Here is a 22,792-nt window from a genome sequence, read left to right as displayed (position 1 = left end):
TACATTGCGTGTTGCGTACAGTCTCTCGGCCTAACCGCATGTTTGTTCGGGCTCAAATTTCGCCCAGAGGTTGCATTTGGTGGTCAGTTTTGTTTTATACTGCATTTAAGTGGGGTACTTGCCTGATTCGGTCAGAATTATTTGGAAATTCCCATCGTCTGCGGCGACGGCGAACCAAAACCGAAAGGCTTCGCAGCAGTGGTACCCGTGGCGCCATCTCGCAAACACCAGAGAAACCCAGCTGTGCTAAGTTGGTGAGCAAATCATCTTTGCTTGGTGCTCTCTGCTGCAAAGCAGCGCAAGACATCACCAAAAAATGCGGTCGTACAGCGATCAAGAGTAGGTCATGCCCGTGACTTGGCTCTACGAGTCCAACTCCACCACCGCCGCCACCCACCCCGGTCACCCCGGTAGAAGACTCGTTTCTCTGGTGGTTGCGAGATGGCGCCACGGGTACCACTGCTGCGAAGCCTTTCGGTTTTGGTTCGCCGTCGCCGCAGACGATGGGAATTTCCAAATAATTCTGATCGAATCAGGCAAGCACCCCACGTAAATGAAGTGTAAAAAAAAACTGACCACCAAATGCAACCTCTGGGCGAAATTTGAGCCCGAACAAACGTGCGGTTAGGCCGAGAGAATTTTTTTTCGATTTTCTCTGATTTACGCAACAGTCAGTATTTACTTATGCTTCTACAAAAAAAGTCTACCACCTGCACCAACAAAATGAACATTTGGTGTCACCACCGTGCATTTTTACGCGACTTTTAGCGCCGATATAAAATATAAATACCTGCCTAAAACGGGAGCAGATCCCCAGAATATGCCATTATTTATACACTCATCTCGCTGAGTAGACTGACCCTTTAAAGTCGATCCAATCCAATCCGTCAGCCACCATTTCCAGCGCGGCCGGCGCGGTGTACAACAGCGCGATCTTTGCGTAGTTTTTCTTCGTATCGTGCTTCTTTCGACCTTTATTTTTGCTACAGTATGCGGTTTGTTTGCTGTGCGGTTTCTTGGCTGTGCTGTAAATGTGATGTATCACCTATGCACTCGACAAGACCTTCTTCTGCATCCGAAGCTGTCGTGAAATAGCCCCGACGTCATACTGCACCTGACTCTTTGTTGCCTCGGATGAAAGAAGCGGCGTGTTATAACTTGCAAGTTAGTAACTGTGCTTGAAGATTACTTTGATGATGTTGCCGTGGGATGAGCAAAGTGCTGTGAAAGTTACAAGTACGATGCGATAGCTGCCGCAAACGTGTTTGCCCGCGTTCGCGAGCCTGTCGCGAAGCTCCGTAAGCCAGTGCATCGCGCCTCTCTCGTTCTACACTACGAAAAATATTGAGACGAGGTGTACACATGCATGGTGTGAATCTTAAGGCAGCTGTACGGAAGTTCTTAATAGCGATAAGACAGAACGCACGAAAAGGATAATGTCGGGGCTGTGTGTGTTTTGCAGTGATTCGCGACTGATTTCTTATTTTCTTACTGTCTTTGCGGTGTGTATGTGGCCCGCCTGCTGAGTGTATTGGTGCCTAAATTATGCCATGCCATGGAAAGTGCAGGTAGGTTGAAAATAATGTAAAATTCAGTCTACCTTCACTGCTTATCGACTTGTTTCAACATTAGGCTTGTCAAATGGATGTTTCCAGCCATCTCAGCACAGTAATTTGCGCTGTGCAGTAGCATTGTTTAGAAAACTGAAGTGTTCTGTTAAATTTCCGAACTTCAGTCACACGTTATTCACCTATTATCGCTGCGTACTAACTGCAATGAGGCCATGCAGTGCATTGGTGTAGCTTTGTCAAACATGTTCATGCTCATAGGGCTCAGTGCTGAGCAAGGTAGCAGGTCCATATATAGCACACCTAGAGATACATATCCCTGGATTGTGAGCAGACCTCTCTTCCTTACTCCTGTGGAGCTGTGGATCATCAGATTTGTTGTTAATGCCGGCTGGGTGCTTCATCAGCGAACCTTGTGAGCGGGCTTGTTTCAACAAAGGCCATGTTTTGCTGCATCATGTTGACAAAGTGCAGTACAGGTTGCTCTCTCATATTTTGTTTCCTTGGCCATGCAGTATGGATGTGACTGACCTATGACCTATATTACCTGAGAGTACAGCAGCAGCTTACGAGGGGGTACCCAAAAGAAACCGGACTTATTTTTGTTTGAACTTATTTGTTCACATTTCCAGCACAGACCTTCAATATCCTTCAAAGTACTCTCCACTTACAATGATACGTTTGTCGAATCTTTCATTCCATTTTTCAAAACATTGTTTAAATTCATCTTTTGTGATGCTTGACAGTCCCTCCGTCGTTTTTTTCTTCACCTCAGCAACATCAGCGAAACGCTTTCCATTCACCTGTCTTTTCATTCGACGAAACGAAGAAAGTAGCACGTGGCAAGGTCGGGTGAGTATGAGGGTTGAGGAACAGAGGTCATGCCATTTTTGGTCCGAATTTGTCGTAGAGACAGGGCTGTGTGAGCAGGGGCATTGCCGTGGTGGAAAAACCAGTCACCCGTCTGCCACAAATCAGGCCGCTTCCACCGAACACTGTTGCCCAATCTTTTCAAAACATACAAGCAGAAAGCCTGGTTAACTGTCTGACCCTGCGGAAAAAATTCTGAATGGACGACTACTCTCACGTCGAAAAAACAAATCAGCATTGTTTTGAGGTTTGATTTCACCTGATGAGCTTTCTTGAGGCGAGGTGAATTTGAAGTTTTTCATTGGCATGACTGTTGCTTTGATTCAGGATTTAATTCAGGAACACTTGAGTTGTCCCCATAGCATTGTCCTTGAACGTCTTTCTGAATATTTCAAGAGTTTCCGTTCCACTTTTTTCGAGAAAAAATCAGAATTTCCCCGGCGCACGCTGTTCACGAAAATCAGCCATTGCAAAAACGACACTCACACAAAACAGTCGTCACTCTAAAACTCTGCCTAAACTAGTCTGACCTCCTTCAGCGACGGCACTCGGGTTACAGACTCTGAAATGTTCGTTCTATGCACTCCTAGCGGCAAAACGCGGTACCACAGAAGCTGTGCCGATTCAAAAAATTATTCCGGTTTCTTTTGGGTACCCCCTCGTACAGGTAAGGTTGAACTACGGTGCAAATTTCTTCCTCTCATATGATTGATACTTTCTTTTTCTTTGCTCTGTGCAGTGGAGGGCATCTGGCTATAGTGCAGTGTACTTGTACAGTGGTGGATAAAAGTTTTCGGGATGCGAGTTCTTGGGAAAAATTTCTGTACTGTGCTGTTAGCCAGAGCTGTTTAATGAGGGGAGATAGATGTTCTAACTTATTCAACAAGTTTCAGCTAACTGCCTAGTGAGGCAATGTAAAAATAAATATTTTTCTGGAAATCCACATCCCACAAACTTTTCTCTACTGAGCCTTGTGTTAACCACTAAGTCATCAGGTAGCTTGCAGGTGTGTGTTAAGGTTTCCTATTCTCACACTTGAATTTTTTAGATGGATGTGATGTGATTGCCTGGGGAGTAGTTCTACGGTCTTGCACTGCAAACACATTGTTCATGCACTGGCACAAAGCTGTTTGCAGTGGGGTGTATCTCTTCTTTTATGTTTGCAGTGTTTTAAGCAAAATATATTGCATTTCAAGAAATATTTTTACCTCCGTTGGTTACTACTTTAGAGTTGTGCAAGATTTAAACTTGTTCTCGTAGCTACAGATGCCTAACCTCAAAACTATTTGTTGCAGAAACAGTCATAATGAAATATATGTGCAGTCTGAGGAACACTGCACTCCTTACACACCTGCCCATCACCTCTGAATACATGAACGGCTTTTATAATTTGACAGAACTCATGAATGCAGTGGCGAATGCCTTCCATCCAGTGGCATTGACCAGTTCTCAGACGTCGTAGTTATTTCCTTAACGTGAAATCCCAGATGGCTGGCATGTACAGGTGCCCAAATCTTTAACTGGCGTGCGCGAGCGGCAACTTTTCTGTGCGTCAGCGCCATATGACGGGGCGAAGTTGGAAACAGGATGAGGCTAAGCGCATGCTCACAAAGCACGCTCGGCTGGGCCCGTCATCTGCCAGGCTGTTCCTTCTTAAGGACGTCACCCCTTATCGCATTTCGACAAGCAGGCAGCGTGAGTAGCCGAATGGTTTTGCTCGCATTTTAGGTTCCGAAGAACAGCGTTGTAGCAACCAAGCGAGGAAATAAAACTGAAAGATAGGCCGAACACTCCCAGTCACGCGATAAGCGGGAGAACATGGATCGTTCATGTGTTACTTGCTGACGCGACAGCTTTTTTTCATCTGCACGAAGGGCGCTTATCAACACTCTGCGTGCTTTATGCTTCAGCGTGGCGACGAAGCTAAAGGCAGCTGTGAAACTGAAGTGAAGCTGCTCTGCAGCCGTGCTCTCAGCAGTTCGGAACAGTTATCAAGATGCCACTCCGTGTATGTCAAGCAACAAGACTCCGAATTATAGGGATGTCATTGGGCGGCTCATCGCAGAAGGAGATGCTAAAGCAACTGGAGTGGCTGGGACTTCAGTGGGCAGAATCATACGTGCCTACTGGGACGAAGGTCGGATCGAAGATGCTCCTCGCTACCTCATCAGGAAAACAAAAGAAGACTTGCAGATTGTTGCCTGAGCTAGTGATAACCCTTTCATAACGATAATGACCCATGTTCTCCATTCATAATGATAACGACCCATGTTCTCCGGCTTATCGCATGATTGGGCGTGTTTGGCATATCTTTTAGTTTTATTTCGTCGCTTGGTTGCTACAACGCTGTTCTTCGGAACGTAAAATGCGAGCAAAACCATTGGCCTACTCACGCTGCCTGCTCATCGAAACGCGATAAGAAGGGGTGACGTCCTTAAGAAGGAACAGCCCAGCAGACGACGGCCCCAGCTGAGCGTGCTTTGTAAGCATGCACTTAGTCATATGGCGCTGATGCACAGAAAAGTTGCCGCTCGTGCACGCCAGTTAAAGATTTGGGCACCTGTACATGCCAGCCATCTGGGATTTCACGTTAAGGAAATAACTACGACGTCTGAGAACTGGTCAATGCCACTGGATGGAAGGCATTCGCCACTGCATTCATGAGTTCTGTCAAATTATAAAAGCCGTTCATGTATTCAGAGGTGATAAAAGTCGCCGCTCGCGCACGCCAGCTAAAGATTTGGGCACCTGTACCTCCATGAAATGTGATTAACCACCACATCATGAAAACCAGTCGACAGCATTGACTGGGGGGCTTTTGTTGAGGGGCATTCGCTGCTGCATTCTTGAATTGCATCCTACTATAGTGCCAAAAGTTCATATTAGATGAAGGGAACATACCAGCCTCTGTTATGTTCCACTACTTGTTCACAAGCTTCCTAATGAAATGTTCTTGCTTAATGCGTGCAAAGCAGCTGTCAAATTGTCTATTTTCAAATTCTTCCAGCCCTAACACTCCTGACCGCAAATTGTCCCATGCCGATTTTCTTCATGCCTTTACAAGTCTTTTTTTTTAACTTCCTAGCTTGTTTAAAAATTTATCTTCATTATTACTATTTCAGTAATATGCAGGGAAACATAAATGTGGTGTTATCTTTTGTCATGCAACCGGTGGGAAAAAAATTGCCTGCTCTCGTATTTTTGTCTTTTTTTTCAGATCTTTGCAACCCGAAGGTAACAACCTCGGCAAGCCGTGGTTGGCACGATGACATTGTAGATTATTAGCTTGATTTTGTTGTGTGTGCTATATGCATTGTAAACTCTTGTGCACCTCTTATCTCATCATAGAGTTGCATTGGTATGTTGCAGCAAGGCTGGAGAAGCTGTCGGTCAAAATTACGCAATTCTCTTGATATTATCTTTCATTAATGTTTTTACTTACAGTATCTCGCACTTAAATATTTGCTTAACTTTTCAGTAAAAGTATTCTATTTGTGTTTTGGTTTGTTTTTCAGAGCATCCCTTTTTGGAATACCAAGTTCAACCATGAGAGTACTGCCTGCACTCAGTAACCTTTCCTATTGCATGAAACTTCTGCCGGTATGACGTGAATAGCCTGTTGTGCTACTGTTCTGCTATAGCAGGTTGCAATACGGAGCAGCAGTCTACATGTAAGTTCGTAGTGTTAAAATTTCGAACTCCTCAAATGCATTTTTCACTTTTTCCTTTGCAGTGTGCCTGTGGATGGCTCGTGCAATTGGTTGTTGCAAATGTGCCACATCGTAGTGTCAACAGGTATGTATTAGTTGCAGTGTAAGTGCATGTTGCTCATTCTCACAGCCTGTCCACTTGTTCCCTCAGGATTGCTGCATGGACGTGACCAGCCCATCCATTCAGAGCAACCATGTAATAGTTTGCACTACAAAGCAGTTCGAAGTATGTTGAAATTAATTTTTCATCTTTTTTTTCGCAGCGTGTATGTGGACAGCTCGTGCAATTGATTGTTGCAAATGTGCCACATCGTAGTGTCAACAGGTATGTTGTTTTAGTTGCAGTGTAAGTGCATGTTGCCCACTCACAACCTGTCCACTTGTTTCCTTAGGGTTGCTGCACGGACGTCACCAGCCCATTCAGAGAAACCGTGTTGTAGCTTGCGCTACAGAGCATTGGTCTACATGTAAGTTTGAAGTGTGTTGAAATTATCAGCTCCCCTCATGCGCTCATCTTTTCCTTTGCAGCACGTGTGTGGACGGTTCGTGCAATTGATGGTTGCGAATGTGTGACATAGTCAGCAGGTATGTTATAGCTATAGTATTTTTTATTATGATCTTCAGTGGCAGTATCTTGAATTGCAAAAATCGTATACTCTTTCAGTGACAGTATTTTTGCATTTTTGTTTGTTTTCTTGGGAAAAACTTCTTTTTTGCAACAGATTCAACTTGAGAATACAACCAGCATACAGTAACCCGTCCTATTGCATGGGACCTCTTCCAGCGTCCGTCAAGCGTGAAGAATGCCTCTTGGAAGTTAAAAGTATGTATTAATGCCTTTAATAAAATTGTTTGATTTTAAGACAACTTGCTTTGTGTTTGGTTGCTTCCTATAGGCATATGCATTTGACATACGATGAGGCCTGTGCCTGATATAGAACACTTTGTGGGTTTGTATATAAACTCATTTAGTATATGACAGATATATTAGTGGCCGCAGTCACCAAGGCCTGCAACATGCCAATGTTCTGTTTAGATCCTCGGCAGATATCCGTATCGGATGTCCATGGGAGATCTTTCCAGTTACAAATGTACCTCCGTTGGACGTCCCTCGGAGATCCGTCGGAGGTCGGCGGACAGTGGTTGATTGGATGCGCGTCAACACAGCTTGTGCGCTTCGTCCCTTCGTCGTCTGCGCGTAAGTTCCTTCACCTTCAGATCTACCACTGTGTGCTTACGTAATCCTTGGTTGCTATCGTGCAGCGAAGAGGGGACGTCTGCTGATCACGAATTCACCATGGCCCGCCTGCGGCATTGCGCTAGCACATAAGTGCAGGGACTATACTGGCTCTTCGACGGCACTAAGCTGGCGTGGTTATTTGAAACCTTTCCTGACCATCTTATTATAAAATTTGGCTGGTGCAGTCAGGCGGTAACGAACGTGACCTTTGCATTGCATTTTGAGGCGTTGTCAGCAAGTGTTGGCGAGCTACTCTGTGCGGGATCTGTTTGGGTGGCTGTTTTTTAGTGAAGCATTACAGGGACATCAGGAAGTAGACCGACAAACGAGCTGAACAGCAAGGTGAGCTATTGGGCAAGTTGGCTCATAGTAGCATAAAGATGGGTTGCGCAAAAGAGACGATCACTTGAAAGAAGACGGGGCAAGCGCAAACTAGCAACTGATTTACTCAAAGAGCAGACATTTAAATATATATGCATGTCGACGCAGGTGCACACTGGTATCACAATCGCACACAGTGTTAAAAAAAATATGTTTTACGTCATCATGCTGTCAAGGAAGTGTGCTCTCTTATAGAGTCTGATTGACGTATCACTTCTTGTCCTTTTTGTTTGATGAAAAACGCTGCTAGAAGATCATTCATGTTCACGAGTGCGAATACTGATACAGTGGCCTGTCTGCCCTATGTAGACTTTGCCACATGTGAGGGGAATCAGTTGGAGCATTTTATTGACTAGGAGCTCATGGGTAAAGGTTAAACCTGAGGCGTTAGCCTTAATGAGATTTAAAATATCCGCAATGGCATCGTCATACAAAAAATCACTCAATTTCTTCATGAGTATAAGAAAATCCTCATCGTATCTAAAAACATGAACAACGTCGTCACTGTTCAGTACACCAAGCAAAGTGTATGCAAACTATTATGCAAAACTGTTTACTGCCTTCTAAAGATTCTTCCCTAATACATATATGTGCCATGATAAAGCTTCTCAGCTTTTCACGTGAAGCACTGATAGCCATAGTGGGAAAGGTGATTATTGAAGTGGATTATTGAGAGATATTTTGGAGAAAGGAAAGCTGGAAGTGTTGCATTTTTCTTTTGAAGAAGACAGCTGTCAGCTTAAAATTATGCATTTGTTGTTGTGATGTTGTGTTTCACTTGTGACACTTTATAATGAAGAGTTATTGTGAGACACTTAAACCACATGGGCAATAATTCTGGGCACAAAGGTGAACAAATCATCCTGATAAAGCATGAGGTCTATACCACATTCACGCACTGTCCGTCAGGACATTGATTGACACATGCATGTCTTGCCTGGAAATATGAGCAAATAGGCATGTCAGTTACTTTGCATCCAGCTGTTACTTTTCCTTCAGCATTCTTTTGTATCATTTATGCTGATATGGGTTGCTAAGGTGGGTGGCAACTGAAAGACATCAGGCATAAAATCATTGGAATGTGTATGTGCCACGTTGGACCAGGCCACAAAAGTTTAAAGGACACATTTTGGGAGAAAATTTTATTTCGGCTCCATCATTCGTACCAGTCATGATCACCTGAAATGCTTCAAGTATCAGGGGGTGTGTGTGCTGCCTCTGCTGGTATCATTACTTGATGGCTGGATTGCGACACAGCACTCGTACTAACTTTATTGAGACGTTCCTGTTTCGGGGGTGCCAGTTTATATTTTTCAGTAGCGCTACTCTGTGCGTTTGTAGTTTTAGTGACCTGAGAAAATGAGGGATCAGTCTTGAGTAAATCGGCCTCTACATTTAGCTTTTCACTGCTGCATGCCTCTTTTCACTTTATTTTGTTGTTATAATTAAATGGAATGGGTAATAGGACTGCTGTTCCCAAGACAACCAGACTAGCATTCATTGCTACTTCTGGTACAGTTGGCAGTGCTTTGTTGTCAACTTTGTAATGCTTTTTCCTTGCTTAAAAATATGTTTTTATATTCACCGCATACACGGGTGATGAGACACCTTCTAGTTGCACAGGGATGTGCTGTAAGGCATTCTCAGGCACTCAGTGAGGTTGCCAATCACTGCAGGTGCACAGTGCAAGTATTCATTGGACGCTACAATGGCTGCATTTCTCAGCATGGCGAAGTTTGTGTGGAGCTTTATTGAGGCAGCCTTTTCAAGTCATCTTTGTTATACAACACCAGCTATGACATCATGCCATCACCATAAGTCATGTGTATCTGTTGTTTTTCTTGCCCTAGAATAAAAATTTATCTCTGGTTGTTAGCCACCAAATCCCTCAGCAAAATTTCAGTGCTTAAGTGAGGCTGCGTGCTGTTGTCAAAATTTTGAAGACTGTTTTTGTTCTCTTTTTCAGGAGGGTCCCGTGTGTTCTGACCTCACAGCGTGCAATGGCATCTTCAGTCTTGAGATCCCCCCCGATAGGTGCCATTGCCCTGACAGCTGCAGCAGTGGGTGGAGCTGCTGCAGCCACAGCTTACCTTTTGCTGATGCACAGGGCTGCCAATAGGAATAGCTTTGTGCCCGTGGGACGCTTGGCCAACATTTTCATCTACCCCATCAAGTCAGTCGCTGGAATCGAGGTGCCCTATGCAGACTGCACTCCAGCGGGCCCAGTGTACAAGGAACTCAAGGACAGGTTCGAATATCCCCTGCAATTCTTGCTTGCTTGTTTGCCACTCAGTAATGCTTTTCAGTGCCTCACATTTGGGAACATTTGATAGAATCATGGTGTTCTCATCGGTGTTGTCATACATGCACACCACACCCCACCACCACCAATCCCCTACTGCACACCCTACGATTGCTTACTGCGCCCAGATATTCCAACACTGTGAATGCCATATTCCCCCCTCACACCCTCCATGACTGCCCTTGTCACGATGGACTCCTGCCTCATGTGGATGGATGAGCAGCCGTGCATGCCTGTGCGTGGCACCTGTCACAAACGTGGTGCACGGTAATGTGTGGTACATGCCTAACCTCATCACACATCACCTGAATAGCAAGATGAAACTGAAAAATCAGAGAAAAGGTTTAGGACTGCTACTCGAAAGTGGTTGATTAAAAATAGGCCATAGAAGCCAAGCCTGGAGCTGCTTTTGCCCTTTACAGGGAACAGTTGGCATTCAAACAGAAGCTGCATCCTCCCAAGCACACTTATTCAAATTATGACAAGTGGTCTATGACATGTGTTTTTTTTATGGATACTGAGGAGATTTTTGTTCACTGTAGCTCTTGACCAAATAGACTGAAACATAATTCATTTATCAGAAGTATGATTTCATTAAGTTTATCCATCAGTGCGAAAATTGCATGGACTCAAATGTATCAAAATGTAGGGGAGATGACAAATTAAGAATAAATTGTTCCTTATTTATTTCTGTTATTGGAGGCCGCCGCGGTGGCTCAGTGGTTATGGCGCTCGGCTGCTGGCCCGAAAGACATGGGTTTGATCCCGGCCACAGTGGTCGAATTTCAATGGAGGCAATATTCTAGAGGCCTGTGTACTGTGCGATGTCAGTACACATTAAAGAACCTCAGGTGGTCGAAATTTCCACAGTCCTTCACTACGGCGTCCCTCATAGCCTGAGTCACTTTGGGACGTTAAATCCTCATAAAAATCATAAACCAAATCATTTCTGTTAGTATTGCAATCTGCAACCACATGTTGCTATATGGTCTTTTAATGAAAAAGCAGAGATTTGTTCAAGTTTTGCATTTGGCAGCTGCCTGTATATTGTGAGTGGCTTTTATGATTATTTATCTTAGTTCTTTATTGTGGTGCTGTGAGTGTGAGAAAGCTCAAAGGGCAAAGTTTCATGATTGGTATTTTGGTACTTCTTGATAGGTACTTCATGAATGGTAATTAGTGCACCACTGGCTTGAAGCTACCTTTTCCTTTGTAGAGAAGTGTGTTGATTTAAGTTTTGTGAGGAGTAAATAAATGCAGTCAAAATAAACCAAACTTAAATTACAAAAACAAACTTTTGAAAACTAATTTATACTGCATGGCAGTGACTGTCCTCGCAGTTGTTCTACTGCGGTCTGATGTATATTTACATGCCTAAGAAATGGGCCATCTTTTTGTTTTTTTACAGCAAAAGCTGTAATAGCTTTGTGCAAGACATCTAATAGAAGCGATTTAAGGTATGCAGCGGCAGCCGTGAAGCTTGGTACGCATAACGTGTAGGTGGACCCCACCACCACATACCTCAAAGTGTGATTTAGGTGTCCACTGACCCAGGGAGCCAGTTGTGTGCCTTTTCTTTCCTCAGAGCTAACAGAGTCTAAATTCTTCAATGGTTTTGAGAAAAGAAAAGACCCACATCGGTATCAATCCTTCGGTGGACACCACCGGCACCTCTCAGTGCCATCCAGGTATCCCAGTGAGCCACTTATGCGCCTTTGCTTACCTCAAAACCTACGGAGTGTTTAGACTGCTGATAAGACAACACTGGGAACGAGACTATTTGCTTCGTGCAAGCGGACGCTGGGATCCATGAAGTGTGCCAATGATGTGATTGAACCGAAGACCGCGAGCAAAAGAAGGCCAAGTATGCACACGAGTTTATAGATGCCAAATCGGGCCTGTGAGACGTCAAAGTGGGCCTGCCGCTCCAGACCTCTTGGTTGCTAATGCCAATCAGCTTTCACATAATGCACTAAACCAGTAAGCTTAGATCTAATAAATATTTTGTTTGCTGATGTTTATTAAAATTAACTGTTGCAAACTTGGATATGAGCTACTGCAGTGGTCTTGCAAGTTTTCTGGATTGCTACACTTAAGCTTACATGAATCAAGAGAAGCTGAAATTGAGGTAAACAAGCAACTCTATGTATGTGGAACTGGCCATGCAGACTAAATTAATGGTAAGACTAACAAGTATCTTAACAAAGCTAGTCAGTGAAGTGTGTTATTGAGAAGAAATTGCACAGCTTGCTGTGTTAAGAATAATAGGCAGGATTCTGGGCATTCTGCAGAGCTTCAGCAGCATCAGTGTTATAACGTCATAAATGACTCCTGTGCTTACCTGCTAGCATATGACGGATGTATTCAGGTGGGCTGAGAAGTGTGGGGCATGATACTGCTGTAGTTTCAGAGAGGGCAAGGGGTCTTGTAGTTATTTAAAACACAGTGACTAGCCTCAAAAGAGGATATCATGAAGAGCAGCAAAATAATTTCTTAGTGAGTCATGCTTTCATCTCTCAGGAGAATGTCCCCCAAAAACTAATGTATTCCTGAAACATCCTTGTCTGAGCTTGAATGCCTGGTTGGTAGCATTTGCCTGTTGTCTCAGTGATATGCGAACAATGGGTTGTTCCATCTCTACGCTTCCTATACCTTATACAGCATGGTTCGACCATTAGGTAATTGGCAGGTTTTGGGAATTAAGCTTTTGAATGTAATGTTGATAGCTCCACATCAACCCAGATCAGCTCTCATTCCTTCATTTGCAAACTGTCTATCGTCAAGTACAGTTCTGATGTAGCTGAACTCATGTTGCATGTGTGGCTGAGACTGAAGCAGGAGTGATTTATTATTATTGATTGGGCACTGATAAATACCAACTGCTTGCACAGATCTGAAGTCTGCTTTGTAGAAAAATTAAAAATTAAATTCGTTTTGGTCTAAACGAATGATTTTCTTAACTTGCAGTAGCATTTGACAATTTTTTGCTGACCTTTCCTTATGCTTCATTTGTTTTCACAAAAATAGAGCTGTCACTTCAACATCACTTTTGAATTTTGTGCAGTGTGAAGTGAAATATTTTTTTGAAACCAGAAAAGACAGAAAAGATATAACATATTGAGAAACGTTCACCGAAGCCCCAGCTTAGCAGTGAGGAGGGAATGTAACTTTGTCACATGCGCAGTATACATAACAACACTTCAGTTTCAGGCCCTGTGGTTTCGCTAGGATGATTAACTTTCAGTACAGAGCATCGCAGAAGGGTTCCGAATTGATGTTTTTTTTTGTTTCAATGCATGCAAGCAAAGGAATGACAGAGGCACACATTTTCAAATGCTCCCACATTAAGTTATGAAAGTAGTAAAGCATTGGTGCCCTTGCCATCTGCTCACTTACAGTTTGTGAGAACCTGAAGTGGAGTTTGACTTACGGTATTTTCTTCTTTGATTCTGTAGTTTTCTCTGTCTCAGTTTTTTTCTTCTGGCTTTGGGTCATGGAAATGCAGCTGAGATGTACAAGCTAGTGTCCCTGTGTTTGAGGCCTGCTAACAGTGATTACCAGGGCATCTGCTATGTACAATGAAGTACAGTCATTCCATTGTTTTGTGGTCATCATTCCTTTGTTGCCATCCGGCTCTTTGTCCATGTCATCTGTAGCCCAAGGCATAGCAGCCTCCCATTGTCACTGCGTCATAAAGCTCCTGCTTTGACCGTGTAGATTTCATCTTGTCATGCTCACCACTTGGGAGGTTTACCATCTCAGTCAACCATGGCTCCCTTTGGGATTGCACATCTCTTGGGTGCTACTTATTTCAAGCTGCTTCCCTTTCCAAAGCTACATTGTGCAGACATGCACATGAAAGGGGTCATGTTGTTACATAGGTCATAGATGTTGACACTTTCTTTGCATTCTTTGCATGAAAGACTGTGTTGTTTATACACCCTCTGATCAACACCTTAGCATAGTTCTGTTCAAACAGTAAGCTGTGAAATTCATGGAAGTGACGGACATTTCCTTCTGTTTTGTTTGCTCAATAACAGCACTGGTACCAGAGTTGAATCTTACAGCATTTTTTGCTTCAGGTGATTTTGCTACCATCTTTTAGAGCCTTTGGAGACTTCAGTCATGGTTTGAACTTTACGGCCTTTTCCACAAGTAACTTTTCCTTTTTTGTTTTCTTTTCTCAGTCATCTGGCTCACTCCTTTTTCTTGCTATACAGCCTTCAGGGATCTATACTAATCCAAAATCTGGCTTTGTTCCTGATTTATCACCACTCATAGTCTGTCAGTTGCCTCTGATCATTTCTTTGTATTGTTTAAAATTTCCTTGCCCACACCTATGCTTTTATTTTTGATAGGTTAAGGTGGTACAGAAAAAGTCATAGCTCTTTTGTAGAAGGGTGGGGTTGTCCACATCTGCTGGTAAATCTGTTCCCTAGGCCAAGAGACTATTGCTTGTCTGCTATCATATCACTGTCTTGGAAACTCTGTATGCCACCTCAGCCATGAGAATGAAAATGAGAAGTTGATACAAGTTTTTACACTGTTCTTTACCGAAAATTTTTATAAAGCCATGTGGATTTGTTGCTCCCATTTTTTTCTTGTGCTTGCATTAAAGTTCCGTGCATAATGTTCACTTGTAATTATTATTGCTGTACCTGAACCACTAGAAGAAAAACACTACTTGTGAGCTCAAGCTGCGTTTCAGAAGAAATGGCCTGTTAGCTGCCCTGCACTCGCACATTATTGGACGTGCAGTAAAACTAATCCTACCTTCCAACTCTTTCCTTCTTTACATGTGTTTATGGATGCTTGTAAAGACGGGCTTGTCCTGCCTCCTACTTTATGAAAGCTTGTCTGAATGGTGTGTGGCACTTTTTTTTATCGTGGCTGATTGGGACTTTCCAAAAGAAGTAGAGTTAAACGATGAGGATGTAAAAGCTATAGCAATTGAGGGGAATAACCTTGCTCCCTTCCTTGAGTGATAGTGATATTTCAGTGAAACCTACTGCTGGTTCCACATAATTAGTACAACCCAGGTATCATTTCTTCATTTATTTTGTCGATCTACTAACTTCACTCTCTGGCATTTGAGATTTTAACTTTTTGTTAGAGGTGGAGGCTAACTACAGATAATTGTTTTATTCAGCATAAGTATTGTAGTTAGCTAATTCAAATCCTACATGAAAAGGTTGGTAGGTGATGTGTCCTTTGTTAAAATTAATTTCAATGTTGTATCATGCAATTTTTTTGTTCATGTCGTCATGAGACCTTATGTACCTTGTAATGTACAGGGTGGATCAAAAGTTCCCAGGCCACAGGGTCTGTTTCAGTAGTATAATCTGAGACTTAAGACATCTATAGAGCTATCAAAGTTCTCAGAGGTGAGAATGATAATTCTTCTAACCCCTGCAGAGGTTTAAAGTTTCAGGGGTCACACAATTGCCCTGTATTACACGGCCTAAAAGCAGACCCTGCGGCATAAAAACTTTTGATGTGCCCAGTACTTTTCTTTTATTTTTTTTAAATGCACCAGCTCAAGTTCCATGCGAAGTTGGATAGTAGTCATTTTTCTCCCACATGCATATTTTCAAGAATGGAATAGCAATAGAGGCACTCAGCAGCCTTCTAAGTTGGTTGCTCTAAATCTGCTTCCTGCTCCCATTGGTCAGATGACTTCCAAGTTTTTTGGGCCTCATAGATTGAAATATATATTCCATCACACACGTATTGCAACATATGTTATAAGATGTTTCATGCTTCTGGAGGCACGGAGCATGGAGAAGGAACTGTTGGACCTGCACTACAAAACTTTTTGTGTATGTTCATGGGAACATTTCGACTTCAGAAATATTCATTAACGCTGACAAACCAAACTTTTGTAGAAGGCGTAGTTTTACCTAGAGCCACCTTCTTTCATATTTTGTGTAGAACTAATGGCTTGATGTGAGGATAACTTTTCCATTCGATTTTTGTTGGCATTATGATGCTGCTTTCTTTGTTGCACTGGTTTGCGTTACTTCTGTTTCCTTTTCTTTTCCCATTTTGTACCTCACTGATAGTGTGTTGGTTTATTTTACAGGTTTTTGTTGATAGTAAAAGGAGACTGCTTTGTCTCCATGCGTGAGGAGCCCAGTCTTGGTTTGATCCAAACGACCTTTGATGACGGCAAGCTGACACTCTTGGCCGAAGGGTACCCACCACTTGTTATTGATGCCTCTGACCCTGATGAGAGGAGCAAGCCTTCTTTCACCGTGAGGTAGGTTATTTCAGGTATTCCTTGTGTGTTGCCATCATTTAGTGGTGAATGAAAGGACAAGAAGCATGGCCACTGGTGGGCTGTTTGGAATGGTTTCTACTCAGGACTCCACATGGCTGGTAGCAGATGTGAGCACATAGGTATGATCTGTTCCATGCTAATATGGACCCATGCCACATTAAATATAAAAGTGAAACTCAGGAAGCCTTTAATGTTTTCATTTGGGCTGTTTATGCTGTTGTTGCTCTAAATGAGAGGACTGCCGTATAAACGCGTGTAAGGGCCACACTTTTTTTTTCCGAATTCGAAGGCCAATTTTCGGGGTGCGGCCCATACACGCGATGTACGAAAAAAAATTATGTTTTAAGTAAAAACACACCAATTAGGGAATGGGCGGCATTTATTCTACATTGAATCGTCACGTGCGGAGTATTTCGACTCTGAGCTGGCGCTGTGCTCTGGTGCACGCTCATCCCAAAAGAAGCCGCGCAGCATGTCCGCACTTCCTTCACATAGCAGAGCAGCTCTTCTTCCAGTTTGGGAAACTCGCGCGGCTTGCCTCGGAAAGCGCGCTTTTTGCAGCTTATGTTCAATGCATGGTTGCACCATCATCGGACGCACTTCTCGGCCACGTCGAAATCATTGTCTGTCGCACGCTTGCCGCGTTCGAAAGCTAACTCCCAGCCATGTAGCTGTTAAGGTGCATGCCCATCGTGCTAAAACTGCATTACTCAACGGCAGCACATGAAAGCCACAACCACCACTACTACCTGAGCGCCCTAACACGCCACAAAAGGGCGGAGCTGGGGATACTGATGCCGATCTGGATAGCAGAAAGTCGCGTCGGAAAAAAAACTGACGATAATGATGATGACTGCGGCCTCGGGCGCCATCCATGGACGTTTTTTGAAAGCTCTTGTGCGCGTGCTTGGCCTCCGCGATCGAGCGCACCGTTGCTCGCAGCCGGAGCCGATAGCGGAGGCCACGGCGCATGCATTTAGAAGGCTATTCCCGCCTGGGTCATGGAAAGTTCTGGCGTGGCCCTTACACGGACTTATTTTTTTTTAACATTTCCTTTGGGAAAACGGTGCGGCCCATACACAGGTGCGGCCCTTACACGCGTTTATACGTATAAAGGCAGTTTTTAATCCAAACCTTGAGGTGCTAAAAATGCATTCTGCTGTGTGGATTATTGAATATGTGGCCTTGCTGTATCTCGACCAAATGAATAGGCAGACTGAATGATCATCATAAATAGTATGCATTCAGTTGCATCCTTTTGGCTTTCTGATACAACAAAAGTTCTTTTAAGTTTGCAAAACTCTAATAATAACAGTGTTCTTTATAGACACCCCATCTATTAAGCTCGAAGGCTGTGAGTGCCTCTCTGTTGGCGACTAATGTGATCGTCATTACAAATGCACAAACTGTTTTAATGAACAAGTTAGCCACCACAAGTTGAAGTTGCTTATTCCTTCTTTCTCTTAATGCTGATTGTGTTGTATCACTTGTTGGAGCTCAAATTCAAGGTCTGCATGGGAACTATCCAGCCTTTTTTTTTATTTCCTAAATAAGTTCTCAGCCTGGTACATTGATGCATAACTGAACATTCCTTTCTCATCTCAAAGTGTGCCGATGAATTCTCTTTTTGGGTGGCCATTAGCTGATGTGTTGCATTGTCCTTTTTTATCTGTTGATTGCCTGAAACCTCTTGAATGTCCTAGTTTTTAAATGACATTTCTTCTTTTGTGGTAGCCAGAAGTTCTGCTTAAATGGCAAGCATCTCTTGACTGTAGAAGGTTAGCAATCCTGGGTGACGCTGTTTCATTGAAAAATACCGCTCAAGACATTATGAATGTGCTATTGCAAGATGGCAAGATGTGCTCTTGTAGTAAAGCTGCTAGTCAGTCAATTTCCACAGCTTCAGTTGTTTGTCCAGTTGCATCATTTTGTGTCAAAATTTTAAAAACAGTGGATTATCGGCTGCTAAGGTCATTATCTGGTTTCGTGACAGTTAGTTTGCCATCCTCATTCCATTGATCATTTTTCACCGGTTCCGCAATTTCAGGCACTTAGCACTTAACTAGTGGAAGGCCTCCCACGATGCACACCGTTTCAGGGCAGGATTCTTAGCACAGCACACTGGAGAAGACGAATGAATGAGTTAGCTTACCTCCCATCTACTCTCTTGAGTAGTCCTTTATGTTGAGCTAAATACAGTTGAATCCCGCCACAACGAAATCGGCGGGGCGTACGAAAAATTTCGCTGTCGTGGAATTTCGTTGTCGAGAAATTACAGACAGACAATTGTTTTTATGACGTGACACGACTGTTCTTACGTCGCCGCGCACGTGAAAGTGCGTGGCGCGAAACGACTGCACCATGTGTCTGTGCATAGGCGACTTGGTGTAGAGAGAGGAACTCGAGTGAGACACAGCGGGAAGCATTGCACCTGCATGCTCTGCCGAAGCGCGATTGGTGGCCCCGAGAGGGACCGTTGAAAAAAAAAAAGCTGCCGAAGGAGCTTTGAGAGAAGAGGAGGAGGAGAGGCGGCGTTGGGCGAGCCCGGGATCAGCCGACGAGCCAAGCGGAAAAACAAAATTATTTCCAGAAGTCCGTAAGCTTTGTCTGCTTGCGTTTTGCTGCCAGCAGCGGTGTCACGCGACTCTCACACTCTGTTATGAGAGCCATCGCAACGTCGTCGTCGTGAGAGCCTAGAAACTTCCTGATAAGATCGAAGGCATCCAACACCTGCGACGAGGTTGCCAAGGCGGATGAATCCTGGGCGGAGTCATCTTCAGCTTCGGACGGCGGCTCTTCTGGCTCGCGAACACTTTTAATTATGTCCTCACCACTGAGCTCCTCGTAAACAAGCACATCCACACCAGCGTTGAGGAAATCGTCCAGCTCGATATCGCCGGGGATGTTTCCTGCATCCTGGAAGGATTTCCAGGCCGTATTGATCCCCGGAGTCGACGATGATGGAGCGTCATCCTCCGCGGCTGCAGCTGTGCTGGTCGCCTCCTGGTCAACAAACCCGGCGTGCTTGAAGCAGTTGTTGATCAAGGTGGACCACGTCACGTTCCACGCAGCAGCTATAATCTGAAGAGCCATGAAGAGGTCCACCTTCGTCTCCCTGCCCGTCTCGATATTCAAAAGAATACGCTGAATCAGCCTCTCCCGATAAGCACACTTCACGCTCCTGATAATGCCTTGATCCAGCGGCTGAATGATCGAAGTGCAGTTAGGCGGGAAGAATCTCACCTCAACGCTTGACAACTTGACGTCGTCGATGTGGTGGGCAGAACAATTGTCCAAGAGCAAACAAACCTTTCGGTTCTGCCTGCTCATGTCGCGGTCAAGTGCCGTAAGCCAGTCCGCAAATATGGCACGGGTCATCCACGACCGCCCGTTAGCGACGTACTTGACGGGAAGGCTTCTGTTTCCCTTGAAGCAGCGCGGTTTAGCACTTTTCCCAATAACTAACGGGGGACACCTGTCTGACCCATCCATATTCGTGCACAGCAGCACTGTCACTCTTTTCTTGCTGTGCTTGCCACCAACGCTGCCCTTTAAAATCCAGTGTCCTCGCTGGCAGCATCTCGTAAAAGAGGCCCGTCTCGTCCGCGTTATAAATATCGGACGGCACGTAGCCGCTCATGATATCAGCCACGTTGTCCACCACCCATTCTGAGGCGCCGCCAGTGTCTGCGGAACTTGCTTCCCCGCACAAAACTTTCCCGACGACGTTGTGCCTCGCTTTGAAGCGATTGAGCCAACCTGTGCTGGCCTTAAAGTCATCCAGGCCTAGCAAACAGGCATAATTGAGGGCCTTCTGCTGAACAATGCTGCCGCTAAGCGGGATGTTCTTGGCTCGCGTTTCGACAAACCAGGTGTAGACAGCCTTATCGAGCTCTTCGTAAGTTGGCTGCGTCACCTTCTTGTGTTGAGCTGAAGTGCCCGACGCAAGTGCCTTGCCGATGTTTTCTTTGCTCTTCAGTATCGTTGATAACGAACTCGGCGCGATGCCAAAATCTGCGGCAATAATCGACTTCTTCCCACTTTCTGCTTCGGCGATAATACGCGCTTTTTCTTCTAGCGAAAGAAATTTCCGCTTCTTTGCTGGCGGCGACATCCTAGGAATTCAGCAGAGCAGAGACGCGACGAGACCACGCTAAACGGCGCACACACAAAGGAAGAAATGGCGAAGCGGAGTGGGCTTCTTCCTGCACTCTCGCGTTTTCCTTTTTTTTTTTTCTCCGACAGGACACGAAGCTCCACCCACCGATGGCTCCGCCCACTGGTCCACACAGACTGCCTGAAACGCGCTCGGTGTCTAGCAGACGACGCGGCCACGGAGGACGCGGCCGAAGATGCTAGCAGATGGCGTGCGCTGGCGCATTTTACACGCGCTTTCGAGGAGCCCCTCTTCGCTTGGAGGCCGCGAACGCTTACCAGCCAGCACCGCTAGCAAGTGATCATGACGCGCTTTCGAGCTTGACAGGAAACCGCGAGCACCATGACAGCAAGTTACATCAATCGAAGAAGCCCAGCAAAGAGCCAATGAGCGGGGCGTGACGTCACTTCAAAAATCACGTGGGCATCTGGAGAAAAAAAAACACACGAGGGTGTGCACGAGGAGGATGTGCGATTGAGTGCGCGTACCCCCCCCCCCCCCCCCCCCCCCCCAACAGTCTGCGATGCAAAAAAATTAACGGCGGGAACGGGAAAGTCGCTCTTCAGCACTCAACTTCTGAAGAAAGACAAGACGGAGGGGCCACTCACCCGCGAAAATTCTCAAAAAAAATTTGTAGAAGCGAACACGTGCTCGCAAAGTACTTCGTTTTTGAGGAAATTTTAATACATTAAGTCCTATGGGGGTTTCACGGGGAATGCAAATTACTTCGTTGTGGTGAAAATTTTGTTGAAGCGGCGTTCGTTGTACCGGGATTCAACTGTATTGTACTGTAACTACGAGGTTACTAGCCCTGAATGAAACATTACTAAAATGCACACCAGTTACAACATTTTTTTAAATTTTTGCCGTGTTATTTATTTATAAAAGACATGAACTGTTGGAGATGAAAAACCTCTTGTTGTACCCATAGCCAAAGGCTAGTTGCAGTTCCAATAAAAAATAAATTCACTGTGTGGCATGTACAACAATATAACGGAACAAAATACTTAACAGAGTTAACGCTTTTTATAGTACACTACACAACTAAGAGTATAGAGCTTCATTTGAAGGAACAAATATGCACATGGATACATAGCAAAATACGTACATGGCAGTACATGGGAGTGTACCAGAAAAGCAACAAACTATGCCTTGGGGGAAATGAGAAGTGTCCAGTAGTTATTATACGTAAACCTCTTTAGAGCAGCACTCAACTTCATAGATTGCTTGACATCTTTAGGTAATTTGTCTCATATCAGCACAGCCATAAATTCTAATAAGCTTTTGCCATATAAGTTCTGGCATACAGGCAAGTTAAAATTCTGACTTGTTGCACCCTACTCTTTCTTTGTGGTAATGTAAGCGTGTTTAATGGAACTGGTTAGTTGGTTTGTATAATCGTGTGAATTATTTTGGAAATCTTCGAAATTGTATAAGGCTTCAATCTGTAGAATGTGAACTAGCGAGAATGAGAAAGTAGTGTGCTATGTACGGTTCAGTAAGTTAAAATCCGTAGTGTTCGTTTCTGTTGCCTCATAAGGGGCTCAAGGTAAGTCGAATATGTACCACCCCAAGCCTCTGCAATAGTTAATATGACTGTGTATGACTGAAAAATAAAGCATGCATAAAATCTCAGAGTAAAAAAGTTCATGCACTTTAAATAAGACATAACATCCTCTTGCGAGTTTGGTGCACATTTGTGTAATTTGAGTTTTTGGATGCATATCAGCATCAAAATAAACACCCCAGTATTTATAATATTGAACGGTTCCAGTCTTGTGCCACTTAGTGAAATGTGCAATTGATCAAAATTTAATACCTTTTTTTCTCTAGTGCTATAATCACTAAACCTAAGAAAAGAAGTGGTGATCATAATGTTTTTGTTTTAATGGCACAAGGGAAACTTGGCCACACAGTGCCCATGGCTAATATGTTTTTGACGAGCTCAAGATGGGGTCACACACCCATGTTCCCAAGCATTATATTCTTGAGACACCGAACACGAGGCCAGGGGAAGGCTCGTATAACAACTGGCAGGCCCCACTCCTGAATTTGTCTCCAAAGGCGTTTTGATGTATTTCAACAGTTCCTTAAGACGAGTGCTGAAATTGGAAGCAGAACGTTATGCAAACACCAAATTGCTCCACCATTGTAGATGCAGTATCAGCACTGCATACCACTTAGTTCATTGGCACCTCATGCTGACAAGAACAGCCGTGATGACTCATACATGTGCGGTTGGATCCCCTCTGGGAAGCAACCATGGGAGTTGCAGGCTGAGCCAC

General features: G+C 44.3%; 1 protein-coding gene across 5 annotated transcripts in view; it reads left to right on the top strand.

The window, feature by feature from the left end:
- Positions 1–898: 898 nt before the first annotated feature.
- The window catches only part of LOC149354366 (mitochondrial amidoxime-reducing component 1-like), a 48,254-nt gene continuing 26,360 nt past the window's right edge, over positions 899–22,792 (top strand). For all 5 annotated transcript variants that reach the window (XM_089583301.1, XM_089583302.1, XM_089583304.1 and 2 more), the window contains exons 1-11: positions 899–1,164; positions 5,954–6,109; positions 6,172–6,233; positions 6,300–6,344; positions 6,412–6,473; positions 6,541–6,615; positions 6,677–6,733; positions 6,871–6,971; positions 7,185–7,346; positions 9,736–10,017; positions 16,154–16,330. In XM_089583301.1, coding sequence (XP_089439427.1) covers positions 7,300–7,346; positions 9,736–10,017; positions 16,154–16,330 — 506 coding nt within the window. In that variant the 5' untranslated portion in view covers positions 899–1,164; positions 5,954–6,109; positions 6,172–6,233; ... (4 more) ...; positions 6,871–6,971; positions 7,185–7,299. The remainder of the gene's footprint in view (positions 1,165–5,953; positions 6,110–6,171; positions 6,234–6,299; positions 6,345–6,411; positions 6,474–6,540; positions 6,616–6,676; positions 6,734–6,870; positions 6,972–7,184; positions 7,347–9,735; positions 10,018–16,153; positions 16,331–22,792) is intronic.

This window comes from Amblyomma mixtum, chromosome 3, assembly GCF_055824585.1.
Source record: "Amblyomma mixtum isolate Tamu chromosome 3, ASM5582458v1, whole genome shotgun sequence".
In the NCBI taxonomy this organism is placed as follows: domain Eukaryota; kingdom Metazoa; phylum Arthropoda; class Arachnida; order Ixodida; family Ixodidae; genus Amblyomma; species Amblyomma mixtum.
The sequence above is the reverse complement of the archived record's forward strand: the minus strand, read 5'-3'. Positions and strand labels throughout refer to the sequence as shown.